General features: G+C 32.2%; 1 protein-coding gene and 1 pseudogene across 1 annotated transcript in view; one reads left to right on the forward strand and one right to left on the reverse strand.

The window, feature by feature from the left end:
• Positions 1-1,501: 1,501 nt before the first annotated feature.
• STPG2 (sperm tail PG-rich repeat containing 2) overlaps positions 1,502-19,683 on the reverse strand; it is a 102,589-nt gene continuing 84,407 nt past the window's right edge. Inside the window, exons 7-10 of the mRNA XM_025046024.1 lie at positions 15,363-15,470; positions 11,321-11,480; positions 6,159-6,316; positions 1,502-1,789 (exon numbers count right to left, since the gene is read on the reverse strand). Coding sequence (XP_024901792.1) covers positions 1,664-1,789; positions 6,159-6,316; positions 11,321-11,480; positions 15,363-15,470 — 552 coding nt within the window. The 3' untranslated portion in view covers positions 1,502-1,663. The remainder of the gene's footprint in view (positions 1,790-6,158; positions 6,317-11,320; positions 11,481-15,362; positions 15,471-19,683) is intronic.
• On the forward strand, positions 3,301-3,401 carry LOC112478926 (annotated as a pseudogene).

Consider the following 19,683-nt stretch of genomic DNA (forward strand, 5'->3'; position numbering starts at 1 on the left):
TACTTTTTCCTAGTTTGTTTTATTTCATTTTCATTGTTGTTGCCATTTGTCTCATCTTAAAATTGTACTATATATCTTAAAACTGCACTAAAACAATATCTAGTAATTAATTCCACTGAATTGAAATTTGAAACTCTATAGTTTTCAGCTATTGGTCTTCACTGTATGCCTTATGCCACATAGAACTCTTTTCTATATTAGAAAACTTTCCATTTTAAAATCAGATGTCTGGTTTTTTCTTCCTAAGTCTCCAATTCTTTATATAAAACATCTTTATTTCTTTTGAATGTTCTTTATGTGACATGGTTTTAACTTGTGTGCCTTCATCATTCTGATAACCCTCTCCTGAACACATTCCAATTTGTCTAAAGTCCTTTTAAACTAGGGTACCTAAATGCAAAAAGAAAACAAAACAAGATTCTCCAAGTAGGTATGGCTAACAAGTTCTCTCATTATAGCTACACAATTCTATAGTCTACTCAAAATATATTTGGAGTATTCTAGATACTGGAACTACCAAAATGAAAGGATTTTCTTACATACTGGGGCTAACAATCTAGGAGGGGACAGAGACATGTAATCAAATACAGTGTGATACATGCAACTACTTAAGATAAACAAAATACGTGATAGCAAAAAAGGGGGAATAGTGGTGTCGGAGTAGGGAGAAAATGTGATCAATAACAGATTTCCAAGCAGGGCGACATATGAACAATGTTTTTGAAGAACGAACAGGAACTTTCCAAGAGTACTGGACATATACTATGCCCCATATCACTAGAAAGATTTTAACAAATGATTGAGTGATGATAATGAGTTAATGGAGGGTGAAAAGGCAGTGAGAAAATTATTAAAGGCTGAAAAGGGGGATTTCCCGTTAACTAGTAATGGGAATACACATTTTTACTTGTCCATATAAATATGGCCACCTGTTAAACACTACGCTGAAAACCATATGAACAACATTTCTATAAATTTCATATTGGAAAGGGAAATTGCATGATTTAGAATCAGTTATCATGTAATATTAAAATCTCAAAATGCCTTTAAAAGATAACACGAAATTAATGAATGCATGCTGACCATTATTTTGACTAACCACTAATTTTACTAACCATTATTATACTTTAAATGTAACTATGACATTCTTTTACTTTTCCATCTTTATTGAGGTATAATTAAAAAATAAAAATTGTATATTTTTATGGTATGCAATGTGATGATTTGACATATGTATATATTGTGAAATGATTACCAAAATCAAGCTAATTAGTATATTCATCATTTTACATAATTCTCAATTTTTTGTGTGTGGTGAGAACATTTAAAATGTGCTCTTTAGCAAATTTCAAGTACAGAGTATTATTAACTATAGTTACCATGCTATACATAAATCTCCAGAACTTATTTATACTGCATAATTGAAACTTTGTACCCTTGACCAACATCTCCCCATTTCCCTCAAACCCCAGCCCCTAGAAACCACAATTCTAATCTCTGCTTGACTTTTCTATATTCCACATGTAAGGTAGATCATGCAGTATTTGTCACTTTGTGTCTGGCTTTGACTTAACATAATGTTCTTCAGGTTCACCCGTGTTATGATAAATGGCAGGATTTCCTTCTTTTTTAAGGCTGAATAGTATTCCTCTGTGTGTGTGTGTCACATCTTCTTTATACATTTATTTGTTGATGGATACATAGGTTGATTCCATATCTCAACTATTATGAATGATGCTGCAATGAACATGGCCCTGCAGGTATCTCTTTGAGATATTGACGTAATTTCCTGTGGATATATAATCAGAAGTCAGATTGTTGGATTACATAATAGTTCTATTTTGATTTTTTTTGCAGAATCTCTATACTGTTTTCCACAGTGGCTGTACCAATTAACATTCCCACCAATGGTGTACAAAGGTTCCTTTTTCTCCACATCCTCACCAACACTCTTTTTAAGAATAGCCATTCTAACAAGTATGAAATGATATCTTGTGGTTTGATTTGTATTTTTCTGGTTATTAGTGATGTTGAGCATTTTCTCATATAGCCGTTGGCCATTTGCCTTGAGAAATGTGTACTCAGATCTATGCCCATTTTTTAATTGGATTTTCTTGCCATTTAGTTTCTTGAGGTCTTTGCGTATTTTGGATTTTAACGCCTTATCAGATACATGATTTGTAAATATTTCCTCCCATTCACTCTGTGAATAGTCTTCTGCACTGTTCAGAAGCTTTTTAGTTTGATGCAATACAATTTGTCTATTTTTTCTTTTATTGCCTGTGCTTTTGAAATCACATCCAAAAAAATATTGTCCAGACCAATGCCAAGAAGCTTTTTCCCTATTTTTTCCTTCGAGTATTTTTAAAGTTTCAACTCTTACCTTTAAGTCTCTAATCCATCGTGAGCTGATTTCTTTATTTAGTGTGAGATAAAAGTCCATTTTCATTCTTCTATACTTGAATATCTAGTTTACCCAACACCATTTATTGGAAAGACTGTCTTTTCTCCATTGTGTGTTCTTGGCAGGAAATGTATAGATTCATTTATGGGGCTCTCTATTCTGTTCTATTGGTCTATATGTCTGTTTTATGCCAGCACCATGCTGTTTTTATTTCTATAGCTTTATAGTATAGTTTGAAGTCAGGTAGTGCCTCCAGGTGTGTTCTCTTTGTTCAAGATTGCTTTGACTATTTGGGGTCTTTTGTGATTCTCTATGAATTTTGGAATTTTTTTTCTATTTCTGTGAAAAATGTCATTGGAATTTTGATAGGGATTGCACTGAATCTATATATCACCCAGGCTAATAATATAGACATTTTCACAATATTAATTCTTCCAATCCATAAGTATAGGACTTGTTGCCACTTATTTGTGTCTTCTTCAATCTCTTTTACCAATGTTTTATAGTTTTCAGTGTCAAACCTTTCAACTCCTTGGTTAAATATATTCCTAAGTATTTTTGTGCTACTGTAAATGAGATTATTTCATTACTTTTTCTGATAGTTCGTCATTACTGTATAAAAACACTACTGATTTTTGAATGTTGATTTTGTGTCCTGAAACCTTACTGACTAGCAACAATTCAAAATTTTGTAAGAATTCATGAAAATATCACATTGTAAAATTTTAATAATTATTGTTTTAATAAAATAAACCATTATCACTTCCTTTTTTCTATTATGCCTACAAATCTGCAGCATCTCTCAAAGATTACCAATAATGATTTTACAGTTCTTTCATGACAATGAGATGAACTTCAGCGACATCTGAAGTTTTTAACTGATTTAAAGCACTAGGGTACCCTCTTTGGCAGCACATATACTAAAAACTGAAACAACACAGAGATTAGCATACTGCACAAGGATGACATGAAAATTTGTAAAGCATTTCATTTTTTTTAAAAAACACTAGTTTTTTAAAAACACTAGTCTTACATTACCATCATAAGTATGTTAGGATTCGATTTCCTATAACTCATGTGTGTTTCACCCTTTCTGGGTTGAAAATTATTTTCTCCGATACCAAGGACAAATCCAATTCAGCAATTCAGTGGCTCTACTATTTTTATATCATTTACCCCATCCTTGTGAAGTTCCAATATCTTCTTAGCAATTCTTTTGCCAAATCAAACATATACAAAGCCATTTTAATATACTTTAGTATTTTTTTTACAATAAATTGTTCTTCTCTTTAAGCTTCCTGGATCATGGTTCCATACCTCTCTCTTGTATTCATTTATTCAATTATTTCCTGAGTGTCTACTATAGGACAGACACTGTACTTGCAATGTTTTATATATGTTATTATTATCCTTTTATTATTTGACAACTATGTTAATCTTCCCGTGTTTGACTTCTATTTACAGTCTAGCTATAGAATATCTATCTAGCCTACCTATAGTTTCACCCTAATTTTAGCAACTTTTACTTGTCCATATGAACATTCTTTTAAATTTTTTCAAATTCTTTAGAAATAAAAAATAATGAACACAAAATATATAAACATACATTAAAATGTCTTTTTAACATCTGAGTTCTAAAAAGTTTAATGTGTAGCAAAACTGCATAGTCAATTTGCCTTCCTGTCAAACCTTTTAGGCAGTTTCACTCTTAGAATATCTAATCTTAGAAACATTTGTTTTCCGCTGATCATTCTGAAATACAAATTTTCTAAGTTCTTGTATATATCTAACAAAGCTCCAATTTCTTCTTTGATAATTCTAAACTTTAAATAACATGATAACTATTTGTGAAATGATTCTTCTCTTCTATTTTACAAATTAGTTCTCCTCTACTTAGTCAAAATTAAGTTCAGAATAGGAGTTCCTCTCATAGCTTCCTCTACCTTCTATGAAGGTAAATTACCAGCAATACAAAAAAATAAGAAGTTCTGCTTTCAATGAACTGAGAAATCCAACTAAAGTCTATTATATTTACCTACAGAGTTATCATGTTTGATTCTCTGAATTATTTTGTATAGAACCAGATTCCATCTGGTAACATTTTCCTCTGCCTGGAGGGCTTCCTTTAATATCTATTATACTACAGGTCTTTGAGGAATGACTATTTCAGTTTTTGTGTACATAAAAAGGTCTTCCTTTTGTTTTGAAAGATCTTTTAGCCTGCTAAGGAATTGTTGACAATCATTTTCTTTCAATACTTTAAAGCTGCACTGATGTCTTCTGATTTGAGTCATTTCCAACAAGAAATATACTGTCATTATTAACGAAACTCCTCTCTTAATGTTATGTATTCTTTTTCTCTGGCTGCTTTTAAGATTATTTTTCTTTTTTACCATTTTAGTCGATTTGATTATAATATATAATGTGCCTTAGCAAAATTTCCTTAATGTCTTTTGTGCCGTAAGTTTGTTAAGCTTCATGGATATGTAAGTTTTTAGTTCTCACCAAAAGTTTGGAAAATTTCAGCCATTATTTCTTAAGATAGTTTTGATTCCCCAAACTCTTTATTTTCCTTCAGGGACTCCAATTACACAGATATTAGGCCAATTCAAATTATCTGGTGGTTTACTGATACTTTATTCATTTCTTTTTGTTTTTTATTTTTCACTGTTTCATTTCAGTTTCTATTACTATCTTCAGGTTCATTAGTCTTTTATTCTGAATTATCTAATCTGATATAAATCACACACAGTGTACTTTTTTTCCCAAATTTTATATTTCAATCTCCAGAACTTCAATTTGTGTCTTTTTATTTCCCCTATTTCTTTACTGAATATGTTCAATCTTTCTTCCACTTCTTGAACATATGGAATTTAGTTATAATAACTGTTTAATGCCCTTGTCCACTAATTCTATCATCTGTGTAATTCCTGGGTTTCTTTCGATTGTTTTTTTTCCCTCATTCTGAGTTGTATTTCCCTGCTTCTTTGTATACTTAATATTTTTTAATTGGATGCCACACTCTGTGAATTTTACCTTATTGGGGGCTGGATATTTTTAATTCCTACGAATATTCTTAAGCTTTGTTCTGGGATGCAGAAATTCAGTAATGCAAAATATATATATATGTGAGATAAAATGATTTAAGAAAAAAGAAATTGCCATTTACAGATGGCATAATTGTGTGCTTGAGGGAATTATTTTAAAAACTAAGAATAAATTAGTAGAATCAATCATTTAATTTAGCAAGAAGTATGGATAAAACAAATCTTTAATAAAGATTTGGTAAAGCAAATTCTTAATAAAGATTACTAGATTTATTTATACCAATAACAGAAAGCTAAACAATGCAAATATTTACAACAGAATTAGAAACATAAAATAGTAAGGAGTAAATCTAATAAAGATGTGTAACACTTCTACCCAAAAACTATAAGCTGCAAAGCATTTAAAGAAGACTTAATTTAAAGAAGACCTAAATTTACTCTCAGAAAATAGTGGAGCAATCTTAAAACGAAGATAAGCATTTAAAGAAGTACATATGAGATCCTCAAAAAGATAAAGAATAAGATCCATTTTTTAAAAAGAAATTGCAAACATAGCTGTGGATCAACATATTTTTTATTCTTATACCATAATTTACTATATAAATAATTTCAATAAAAATAGTATGGCTTATAATAATGAGACATATATATCATACGTAATTTTTAAAAACCCACATAAGGAATATTATTTGGTATTCATATATTACCTGATAATCAGCAGGCCCAGGAGTAGTAAAAGTTTCTTTCTGAACTAAGAAAGTCCGAGGAACAGAAGAGCCGAATGCACTTTTCTTTTGTTCCTTTAAGCAGATATTGCTAAAGTTGTCATTTATAATACTGTTTAGAATATTATAAAACCCAGGACCTAAAATTATGAAGAATATCATATGTAAGAATAAACATGGTTTTAAATCTTTTATAACTAAGTATTTTTTTTAGAAATAACTCTCATTTATTGCTAGCAAGAATGAAAAATAGTATGGCACTTTGAAAAATAATTTGTCAAATTCTTATAAAGTTAAATATATATTTACTACATGACCCAGAAATTCTATTCCCATTTTCCCAAGGAAAAAAACCTACCTAAAAGTCAAACCCTAGTGAATAAACAAAATGTGCCATACCCAAACAATGGAATACTACTCAGCAATAAAAAGGAAAGACAAATGCAACAATATAAATAAACCTCGAAAACATCATGCTAAGTGAATGAAGGCAGACATAAAATCCTGAGTAATGTATAATTCCATTTATATGAAATTTCAGAAAATGTAAAATCATAGTGACAAAATCAGTTGCCTGAGACCAGGAGTGGGGATGGAGATTAACTGCAAATGGGCATGAGAGAATTTTTTAAGAATGATGGAAATGTTTCAAAACTTTATTGTAGTGGTAGTTACCAAACTATATACTTTTACCAAAACTCATCAAAATGTACACTTAAAATGAATTATTTTTATTGTGTAAATTATGCTTCAATTAAAAAAGAAAGACAGAAAGACGGAAGGAAGGAAGGAAGGAAGGAAGGAAGGAAGGAAGGAAGGAAGGAAGGAAGGAGTGTGAGAAAGAAAGAGAAGGGAGGAAGGAAGGAAGGAAGGAAGGAGGAAGGGAGGAAGAAGGGAGGAAGAGAGGGAGGGAGAGAAGGAGGGGGAAGGAGGGAAGGAAGAAAGAAGGGAATTATTGATACAAAAAAGATATTGAAAAGCTGATGTAGCAACATTAAAAATTGATTTGGAAAAAACAAAATCAACTATCACCCCATCTTCCTATCACAGCAGTTATTTTCATTTTTGCCTTTTACCTTTTCGTGCATATTTATAACCAGGAATATTTCCTACAGTAGCAACCTGAATGAATAATATTTTTTCATTCAAAATAAAATAAACAACTTTTTATGCCATTGAAAAAAAGTTTTTATCAATACATTCAAATATTTGAAACAAATACAGTTAACTCTTGAACAATGCAGAGATTAAGGGCACTGACCCTCACACAGTTGAAACTCTGTATATAACTTAAGTCAGCCTTCCGCGTACGTGGATTCCCAAACATGGATCAAAAACACATAATTGTATATGTTTTATAATTCAGTATTTTTTAAAAAATCAGTTATAGTGAGCAGCAATATCCATAAAATGCAGTATGATATACTTAAAAAAAATACTTGACTTGGTTATACTCATGTTATCTGGAATCTACAAAATTAGCTCTGCTGCTAAATAGGTATGAAACATCACTTAAATCTCTTTCGTTTTTCTGGGCTTCAAGTTCCTCTTCTGACTATAATAAGAACTGATTAGATCAGTGCTACTCAAAATGTGGTCTGTGGACTGCTGGCTGTCCAAGAACAATTTACAAGAAAAGGAGCTTACGACTAAATATAAATTGCTTATTTTACTTAGCATTTTGTAACTATTCTTTTTTCCTAAAAAAAGATTGTTGATTTACATTCTGGTATCATTTCCTTTCTCATTATAGGCAGGAAATAGTTGACAAGTGGGCACTTTGAGTAGCTCAAGGTTAGACGATATTTTAGGTTCTTTCTGGATTAAAAGTGACCAAATCATTCTACATAGTCAAATCCTCTGTACTCTTGGTATATATAAGGTTTTCCTCAAGGAAGCTGCCCATGAACACTATTTAAATATTTTTAATTATTCCAGTTCTAAATTTTATTCCCCTAAAGTCTCTACCAAAAATTATGTTGTTCTAACTCTCAGAAAATCTAAATCTAATAAGTTTTATTCCTGTCATCTTTCAACATTCCTCCATAGGTAATGTTTAGGAAAAAAGTAAATGGAAAGTGTAATGAAAACTATTTTCAATACTTAAGAGATAAATACTTCAGATCTGTCTCTCTTCTGGCATGACAGAATAACATAATACATTACAAGTGAGCTTAAGTACTTAAATATAGGGCCTTCAAGGCATGTACATCTCGGGTACCACCTTAGTAAGCTTCTGATTCGAAAAGCCATTCTAATCATATAATTTACTCACATTAGAGATTTTTCATATTCATTTCCAGCGATTAAGTGTAGAAATGCCCAGGAACCCCATAGTTAGGCAATTTAGGGGTGCCTTCTATCTTACTCTGATTGATAAGTCCATTACTGCATTCTAATATCTTCATGGGAAATAAAAAACCAGAATTCCATGAAGGCCATTCTCACTAATTCTTAAAATATTTAAGATTCAGAATTAGATTTTAGAGGTCATCATAATTTAATTTTATCCTTTACAAATAAACTAACCTTTGGAGAATTTACAATACTTTGTCATACAATAGACCATTAAATTGAAAACTAGACCCAATCATAAGGCAATTGGGTCACTTGATAAATTCATATTTGGAAATAATTTGGATTTCAGATTCGTAAGAAATCTACTGAGCTATGCTCAACTGGAATGGTGCCAAGTATTTATACATGACCTCTCCAGAAGGACACTCTTAGAATAGTCAGACTTCTACACAGAGGCACAGATCTCCAAGACTGTGTATTTCAACAGGTCCAGGTTTATGCTGTAAAAGTTCATGACCTAAGAAGTGCTAGAATATCACTTTTGCTACATGCTGTTGGTCAAGAAAGCCACCAGGCTAGCCAAGATTGAACAGGTAAAAAATAAGACTCAATCTCTCAATAGCATAATTTTGTAATAAATAATTTTGTACCAAGAATACAATATTACCATAACAAATTACCATACTAACATTTGTAGAAATGGTTTGAGATCAGACAATGGGTCAGAAGCTAAAACAACCTCAAGACTTAGAAAAAGAGTCTTGAGGAAACAGTTAGTGGTGGCTTAAGGGACAGTGATAAAAATGGCATTGAAGTTCAGAGAAAAGATAATTTGTATTATCTTTTAACAAAAATTTTAACAAAACTAATGCTTGGGACAATGAAGAAAATACCTAATACATTAGTAGATTCTAGTTAAGAACATTTCTAGGCTGAATATCAAAAGCGCCAACTAGTTGCTTTTAGCTATGTGTGCAAAGGTAAGGATAGAAAGAGATGAACTAAAACTATTGTTTTCTAACAGAACTTATACGAATAAAAAGAAATCAAGATTTTTAGGGTTTGAAAGTAAACCATTTTCATCCCAGTCTCTCCATATAGCAAAAAGCTCTCAGAGCAAGAAACACCCTGAGGGTAAGACAAAATCCACACTCTGGCTTTCAGATCCTTTGCTAAGACCTCAGAAAGACTTAAGATGGTAACTCATAGAATCTCTCAAAGAAAAGAACCACTAAGAATTTTAAAGTCATATGTCAAATACCCTCTTGGCTAAGACAATAGTGCTCCTAAAATTTAACAGCAGCAACAAAGGTGGCTCAAAGTAGACAAGGGTTTTACTAAAAAGTACATGTGAATGTGGCTTTTTTCCAGTATACTTGATCATAGATTAAGATAATAAGAAACCTACGAACTTTTTGTAAGGAATTATACCAAGCTGGAATGAAAAGAACAACAACAGTACAAAATAAAGAGTGGCATATAGACTCCAAATTTTCTATGTGCAGGAAGCAGGCTGGGAAAGCTCCAGCTGCAAACATAGCCTATTTCTTATACAAAAAAAAAAAAGAAGGACGATTTGAAGAATGAAACCAAGAGGCCCAGAGATAGAACAAAAGACCACAGAAAATCAGTCCCAGGTAGCCCAATAGGGTCTTAATTAAGAAAATGACAACATATGCCTGGTTGGATTTCAGAATTGCTATAGCCCTGTGACTACTATGGGTCTCCAGTTTTCCCTCTTTTTTGAATAGAAGTGTCTAGTATGATTATCCCATCACTGTCCCACCATTGTGTGTTAGATATGTGGAGCAGATAACTTGTATCTTTAGTTCACAGCTCTTCTAATAGAGAGGAGTCACTCAAGAAGCTGATCTGAAGTACCACTCGCCAGAATCCTCCCCTGCACCTATTCCTGACAGATAACAAGATCCTAGACTTCAAGATTATACCATAATTGCATGAGACTTTGGAAGCCTTGAGAAGACATGCAGGAAAACTATAAGTATTTTCTGGCCAGAGGGTAGTCCACAGTAGATTAAAGATGGCCACAAAATTTTTGCTAACCCTGACACTGAGAGATGAATTTTCATGTCCTTCTGTTCAATATGTGCTGCCCTGGGTGAGCTGATTGACTAATAAAATGTGGCAAAAGTGATGTCCTGGGATTTCTGAGGACAGGTCATAAAAATCTTTGTAGCATCCTGCCAGGTCTCGCGGTACCCTGAGCTACTATGTTTGAAGACCAGCTATCATGAGGCAGCAATGCTGGAGCTATGCATGCACTCTGAATGACAGTACCATCTGAGCTCTGCCTTCCATCTATTTCATAAAATACTGATATGTAATAGAAAAGTTTGTATTTTTAAAGCCACTTTGTTACACAGCAATAGATAACCACATGTTCACAATTATATGGTATTTTGGTGCTACATTCTTAGCTCTGTATAACAGAACACCAACTGAGAATACTAAAATATGTGATGGGCTTCCCCAAATAAATTTTTAACAAAACTGAGTATCATAAGTTAAATTATTAGCAGTGACCATATAGTTGACATATTATATATGTTCATCCAAGAGAAAATTAGGAAATTCACTGAATAAAGAAAAATGGAAAATTATAACTAAGATGTGTAACATATTAAATTGAAATCTTACCAAAATTGCATATTATTTTTATCTATGTCTATTGTACATAGTCAATGCTTTTAAAAAACTATTCCCTCAAAATGACAACACCAACCATAGGACAATAACAACAAAAAGACTGTAACTTCTGGTATATCCATCTTAAGAACACTAAGTTACATAAAGCTACAAAGTAGTAAAATGGATTAATTCTTAACCTGGCATTTCCTCTGTCCTGGAGACCTGTGTGAACCTAGCAGCACTCTGACCAAATGGGATACTTTTCAATGTTGGTGTTTTCTTCAAGGACTGGAAAGCAGTTCGAGATTCATTATACGTGCCAGGAGCTGGAGTGCTTGATTTCATAGGTGCAAATCTCTAGTGAAGAACAGAAAAATATGCCAATGAGAAACTATCAGTACATTTTTACATTGCATGAGTTAAAAAATGCTTTCTTAATAATATAACATCTGGAGTTTAATTTATTTCTTAACGAAGTGAAGAAAATGTAGATGAATTAAGATCTTGCACTTATCAAAACATAAAATATATAGCTTTTAGTAAAATAATCTATGTATTACTACAGCAATATATTACATACTTTACTAACACAAATAGACTTTGAAATTATCTCAATATGAGATTCTAGATGATAGTGTATGGCCCAGATTCATCTATTGTTAATATATTAAGCCACTTGCCTATTGGTTTACCCACTCTCTGTTTTGGCCTTTTTCTCTCTGTTTGTATATTGTTCCTCTTTCTGTCTCTGTCTATATACACACATTTAAAGGAAAGTTACATACGTCATGACCCTTTACCCCTAAATACCTAAATACTTTGGTGTGCATTTACTAAAAACAAGAATATTTTCTACATATCTGAAGTACAGTTATCAACATCAGTAAATGTATCGATAATATGTTTAACTAACCAACCGTTCATATTCCAAATCTGTCAATCTAATAATGCCTCTATTGTATTTTTCCCCTCCAGTACCAAATCTAGTCTAAAGTCAGATATTGCTTTTCATCTCCTTTAATACAGAAACATTTTAACAGCCTTCCTTTGTGTTTTGTGACTTTAGTAGAATATAACAATCTTTTTTTTTGTATAATAGAACCTTCCTTATTTGGGGTTTCTCTTATGTTACCTTATAATTATATTCGGGTCATTCATTTCCAGACAGAATACTAAATAGATGATGTCATGCTTTTCTCAGAGTATCATATCTGGAAGCACATAATGTTCTCTGGACCTCAATGATTTTAATTTTGGTCAAATTCAATACTCTGTCTACATTTATCAGTATACATTTGGCATTCTGAAAACATTCCCTTCTCCTTCTATTCATTTATTTATCTATCTACCTATTTATTGCCCATATGGTCTCATGAATGTCAGTTTTAATTACTTATGATTACTTTTTTTTTCCAGTAGGGGGCCTTTCATGTTGGTTCATATATCCCTATGATACGCCCTCATCTTTTTTTTTGAGACCTTTTAAACTTTCTGACGTAACAAGATGTTACAGATTCATCTTCCACCTACTCTGCACAGTCCTTGTTTCTTGGCTCATTTAGTAGAGAAAGGTAGAATACATATTTATATATCTATATCAATATTTATATGTACACTAGACACATGTACATATATATACATACATACACGTCTGTATGTGTGTGTGTGTGTATATATATATATATATGTTTTTTTTTAATCATGAGTTCACACCAAAACCTTCAATTCAAATCTGTTCCGTAAAGTTCTTATCTCTCCTAATCCATGTTTGTAGGTACCTTCTTCCACAGTGAAAACCCTGGTTCATAATATCAACTTTTTACCTCAACCCTATAATACATCTAAAACAGTTTCATGATTGCTTCACCTATACCACTACAATAAACCTACCTACTAAAAAAAATTCAGCATTTGTTTGCAATTTTTGTACTCATTATAACCCACTCCATCCTAGACTGATAGAGTCAAATATTATGGTTACCTGGATTATTCTTTCTTTCTTTTCCCCTTCATTGTGGTTAAGAGCATACATCTGGAATATACTCATTCATTTGTTTCCATTTGCTTTGTTTTGGGTTTTTTTTTTTTTAACTTTCCATTCTTATTGATTTTTATTTTTGAATATGTGGAACACTGACATGCTTCCATAAGATGAATACATATTTTTAAAAGTATACTCCAAGAAGTGTTGCTCCCTCTCATTTCCCTTGCACCCTCAATGGATGCTGTGCCACTAGGGGAAAAATGTCCAAACTTATAACATTTGCTAATGTTCATGATATAAATACAGCACAATGGTGGCTAACTTCAAACTACCAACATAACATCAACCAACACGCAAAATGGAAAAATTAATAATGGGCTCCTGTAAGTCAGTAAAAATGATCTGCAGTATACCAGGGTTTCCACTGCATCTCCTCACCATCCCTTATAGGTAACCAATTCCACTGTTTTCTGGTTTATCCTTGATATGTTTATATAAAGATAAGCAATTATGTTTATGTTTCTTATTTTCCTTTCTTTCTTACACAAAACAGTATATTATACATGCCCTTTTGTATCTTACACAGTAGTTAAACCTTAACACTACCAAAAAACAATTTATTAATGGAACTAGCATGAAGGACTCTCTAAATTTTTCTCCTAAATACTATTTTATTATTTACTTGCTGAGTATATTTTTAAAATTATAATACTCAACCCTGGCTGCATATGCATACAGAATTACTTAAGAAGTTCAAAAAATGCTGATGCTTGGGCCTTTCTAGGAGGAAGGGAAGAAGTCACCTGGGTATCAGAAGGTATTAAAATTTCCCAGTGTTTCTAATACATAGCAAGAGGAAGAGCATTGTGATAAAATCTTATGTTTAAAAATTAATAGTTGAAGACATAAGGAAATTTAATGCATTTAAATACCAGACGATTCCTTAAATTAATAACTAAAATAAGTATTCCAGAAACATAATCTTTCTTTATAACTATAAACCAAAAACTGTGAGTTAAGTTTACCTTGTTAATTTCATTATTGCTTTTCTTAATCAGTTATAAGTATCTGCTCATATTCAACTGAACACTAATACTACCCCTAGCAGGCACTCATGTTGATTTTAACTCTTCCATTTCTTTCATCCCAGAATAATTATTCTTCTCTGTCATCCCCTTAAACCAAATTGATATCATATTCTATTCCATTTCTGCAAATATATTTAAAATATTATAATTGATGCCTAGTGATATTAAATTAGAACTACATATCAAATGAACAGAAATAGCATAAAAACTGGAAGTTTTAGCTATAAAATTATATTTTTTAAAAATCAGGGGGATGCACATGCACAACGTCCCACTTCCACACATTCATTTTGTTTAGTACCTTAAGTATCATCAAGTTGCCCAAGGCAGAAACCTGGTATTCATTCTTGATTCTTCCTAAGTCCTTCACATTAAAAAGTCATGTTAATTATATCTCCAAAATATACCGGCAATCTATCTACTTGTCTCCAAGGAGGTGCCTCTTAAGTACAAGAAAACCAGAGTAGTCACCTGCAGTCATCTAAAGGTTAATAACTTTTTCAAGTTAAATAACATAACCAGAGCTGTACATAGTATTATTGTATAAATATTGCAACGACTTTGATCTGGAGGCTGGTACATTATAAAGTTTTGCTAGTCTAATAATATTCTTAACTTAGAAATATCTTAGAATCCTTCAAATCTCTTTATCATAGACCTTAAAATGATTACTGTGAAACAGACTCTAGAATTACTAAGCCCCAATGGCAGTTGTAGATATGACCTATGGCCTGGCTCCACAAAGAGCCTTCGGAATCTTCTCTGAAAGAAATGCTCATCTTCATAGACTACACGTTAACCTTCTATACATTCATTAGCAAAGTATATTTAAAAATGCAGACTAAAATTTCTTATAAGCTAAACTGAACTTTCACATTTGCAAATAGAAAATGTTTAATATTCTGCATAATAAAAAATGTTTAATTTCTGCATAATAAAAAATGTTTCAATTCTAATATTTATTTTTGCATAATGGTGTTAATATTGTAATCTTATTTCATTTTCCCCACATTTTTTGGCAATATAATTTGCCCAGGCCATATCTGTTTCCAATTTGCTTAAATATCACTTTCCTTTTTATAATCTCCCTGAACATCATTAAATTTGTTGCTGGATTCACATTAGACCTATTATACTCTATTTATGAAAATGACTATAGATCATTACCTGGGATTGAGAAAGAAAAGCAGGTGATGCATCATTTACATTTGGTGTCACACTTTCGGTCTTCTGAAATTGACTTTTAATGTCATATTTTCCAGGCCCCGGTATTCCCTAAATCATTACAGAAAGAAAAAAATACATGTTCTCATTAAGAAAGCATTTATAGCACTTAAGGGAACAATTGGCTAAATATCTGAACCAAAGCTACAGGGTTTTTAAGTGAATTCCTATATGATATTACCAAAGCACTTCATTAAAAAGCAAACCAGAAGAAACTTCTTAAAAGCAACCAAAAAACAAAAAACAAAAAAACAAAAAACAAAAAAAAAAAAAGGAAATTTTCCTTATCAGAGCTTTCCCAGGAACCTGAAAACACACTACTTGAAACTTTGCTGCCCTCTACTGACAGAGCTCAGAAAAAAATTATCTGACTCCACGTGATTAAACATTACAGTGAATAAAAGAGGCTTCTATATTTCTTCCATTTAAAATTATATGACCAGCTCTTCTCTAAGAAAAAATTTTACTGTCTTTCAAATTTGCATTGATCTGTTTCCAAAAATAAACTTCAGAATGAAACTAGACTGTTGTCTGTCACCACACACAAAATTTACTCAAAATGGATTAAAGACCTGAATATAAAACCTGAAACAATAAAATGCATAGAAGAAAACATAGGAATGAAACTCAGGGACCTTGGACTTAAAGAGGATTTTATGAATTTGACCTCGAAAGCAAGAGAAGTAAAAGCAAAAATAAAAGAATGGGACTACATCAAACCAAAAAGCTTCTGCTCAGCAAAAGAAACCTTCAACAAGGTAAAGAGACAACCATCTGAATGTATTTATATTTGCAAGTAATTATATTTGCAAGATATTAGGCCCTTATCAGAGAACTCATATGACTCAGTAACAACAAAAAAACAAATGACCAATCAAACAATAGGCAGAGGACCTAAACAGACACTTCTCCCTAGAGAACATATACAAATATATGAAAAGATGTTCAACAGTAGCTAGCTATTAGGGAAATGCAAATCAAAACCACAATGATTGCACCATTTGCCTTCTCAAACCCATCCAATTGTTTCCAATTTCACTTCAAGCAAAATTCAAGGTCCTTAATATGATATGAATTTCATGCCCAGACACTAAAATCACTTTAACCTCATCTTCCACTACTCTCTCCATTCCATTCGCTCTGTTTTCAAGAAGATCTGTCACGTATCCACCTCAGGATCTTTCCACTTGCCATTTTCTTAGCTTGGAATGTTCTCCTAGATAGCACAAAGGGCTCACTCTTTCATTTCAATCAAGTCACTTACTCAATGTCCCCTTCTCAATGTGTCATTTCCAGTCCATCCAAATCTCAAATTTCATTGCCTTCCCCAAACAACTGTCCCCTTTCCTACCTCTTTTTTAACCTAACCATTTTTTTACTATCCAAAATATGATTTTCTTTCATGTTCTAAGCCCTTAAGGCCATTATTTTTTTCTATTTTGTTCACTGCTATATCTTTAGGGCATAAAAAAGTACCTGGATCATAGTAAGCACTCAGTAAATATTTTCCAGAAGAATGGATGAATAGACAAATGCATGCATTGAATTCTATATTTTCACTGATCATATAATGAATTTGGAGATATGTTCCTCTGGGAAACAATGTAGCTCCAAATATGAGCATTAGCCATTTCTTAAAGCCCACATGTTAAATAATAATTTTTAAAAAGTTCTTTAGTAGAAAGTCTAATACAGAAGTATCTCTTCTTATAAATACATTAGATTCTAAAAATTTATGCAAAGGACCATGTTATCTGGTTTCAAAGGAACAAATCCACGCCATTATTTGATGGCTGATAGAAAAGATGCACTTCGGCTATGGCGTGTAAGATTATTTTCATCTATGAATTCGTAGTAACTTTTGAAGAAAAAGAACTGCATAATTTCATGTTTATATAAACCTATGAAATATGTTTCAAATATATAAATACGGAGAACAGAATTTCAAACACACAACGTTAATCTGTTTTCTTGAATGTTACAAATATGCTACATCCATCTTCTCTTTACGTAGGCAGGCATGGTAAAAAATAATCAGTTACTGACATACTGGGTTTACTTTCTTCCTATTTTCAACAGTTGCATAAGTGGTCATTACTAAGAGATTATAGGAGAAGAATTAAGTGTGAATAGAGATAAATGAATATACCTAGTCTCAAGAAACTTCTTCACATAAAAGTAGAAATATTAACCCTTTTAATGAATACTTCCTTTTCCTTTTCTTCTATTTTTTCATAAAGTTTCTAATGTTATTGAACTTTGCTTCACTAAAACAAGATAGAGTGATAAAATTAGGCCCTTGATTCTAAAAATTATGCTTACGATTTAATAAGCAAATTTAAAATAAGTTCCAAAATAGGATTGTGAGACATTGTCCACTGAAGGACAGATCTCCATTTACAACAATATAAAGAAGGCGAAAAAGACTTTGAGAAGACCAAACCCTAGGCACAGGCTGAAAATGTCGTGATGCTTACTCTGCTTTTTCAAATTGTGATCAACAGACCACCTGCATTAATATCGACCTATTAAATACATAGTGTCCCAGTGTCTCATTTGAGATCTAGTGAATCAAATCTTGTTGGGTCTAGGAATCCACATTTTTAAGAAGCCTCACAATAATTCTCATGCACCATGGAGAACTCAGCCTGACAGGGGTCACTACTACAGCTTCTCTGACTAGCCACACCCATCCTAAGCCCATCCTAAGGAAGAAGGCCCAGATCTAGAGAGAATTCTGCCTTGGAAACAGGCTAAAGATTATTGGAACAGGTTGTTTATGACATCTTTTCATGCACAGCCTAATAAAAATGGGCTTCTTTCTTTAAAAACTGGGGTACAATTATAATATCATTTGATTAGATGGTATTTAGAGGAAGGAATTTGATCATCAGCAGAGATTAGGGGGACTGGAGAAAGTGATACAGTTTCACCTTCACTCCTTTTATTTGCAGTCACCATCACTTGCAGTGATGATTATTACTTTCATTAAAAATACTAACAGCTTACTATGTGCAAAGCACTGGTATAGGGTAATCAAAGCATGGGCTCTGCTTTTGAGAAGCTCACACTAGATTAATGGTTCTCAAATTAAGCTGCACAAGAGAATCATCTGGGGAATCTTTTAAAATAACAGTGCCTCATTCCACCTCATTCAAATTAAAGCCTATGGAAATGAGGTTCAGGCATTATCAATTTTTTTTAATTTAAAGCTTCCTGGCTGCTTCTAATGTATAATCGGTATTGAGGCCTAAATCACAGTGCTCAGCTTTCAGGTGCGATAACTTTCCATTGTTTCTAAAACTGCCACTGCTGCCTAGAGTTAGGGTGTGACTTAAAACCTATTGGACGTTTTATGCTGTGATGGAGTCACATGACTCAACTTTGTATTAGCAGGCCCCCAAATGATAGTCTTTTCTCAAGTCTGGTTGACAATTTAGGTTAGTGGGAAAGGTGCCTGGAATTCTCTCCTCATTCTGTATATAAACTTTCATTTAAACTCTCCATTTACTTTTAATGAAAAAATTAAACACACACACACACAAAAGAATAGTATAAGAAATTCACATACACCCATCACCTAGAAACAATAATCCTCAACTCATATTCACATTTGTTTCCTAATTCAACCAATTTTCCCAATTACCACTCCAAAGATGTATGAGGCAAGTCCAAAATCTCATATAATTTCATCAGAATGTACCTCTAAAAAATAAGGAACATGCCACAGAACATTTTTCTATCTTAAAAAAATCAATAATGATTTGATTCCTTAATTATTGAGTTCAAATTTTTATGACTATCTCATAAATTTGTGTATATTATGATGTGTATAGAAATATATAATTATATATTTGTGTTTTAATCTGAACCCAATTAAAAGTTCAGACTTATACATGGTTAATATGTTTTTAAGTCTCTTGTAGCTATAGGTTTCTTCTCCATCACTTTTTTTCCTTTCAATTTATTTGATGAAGAAGCTAAGTTTTTTGTCCAATTTTTTGAGTTTCCCACAGTTTTTCTTTTCTCGATTAAATATCTATGTGTTTCCTATCCCTCATACTTCCTATAAACTGGCAGTTTAATATAAAGGCTTGATCAGATTCTAATTCAATTTTCTTTTTTGGCAAGATTACTTCATAGGTGGTGCTATGTAGTTTGACCAGGATGCACATATAATAACTGATTCTCTCTCATTCTGCAATGGTAGCCACCACAGACGATTACTGACTAGATCTAGTAATTTGTTATGGTTTCCAAATGA

This window comes from Pteropus alecto, unplaced genomic scaffold (genome assembly GCF_000325575.1).
Source record: "Pteropus alecto unplaced genomic scaffold, ASM32557v1 scaffold63, whole genome shotgun sequence".
In the NCBI taxonomy this organism is placed as follows: domain Eukaryota; kingdom Metazoa; phylum Chordata; class Mammalia; order Chiroptera; family Pteropodidae; genus Pteropus; species Pteropus alecto.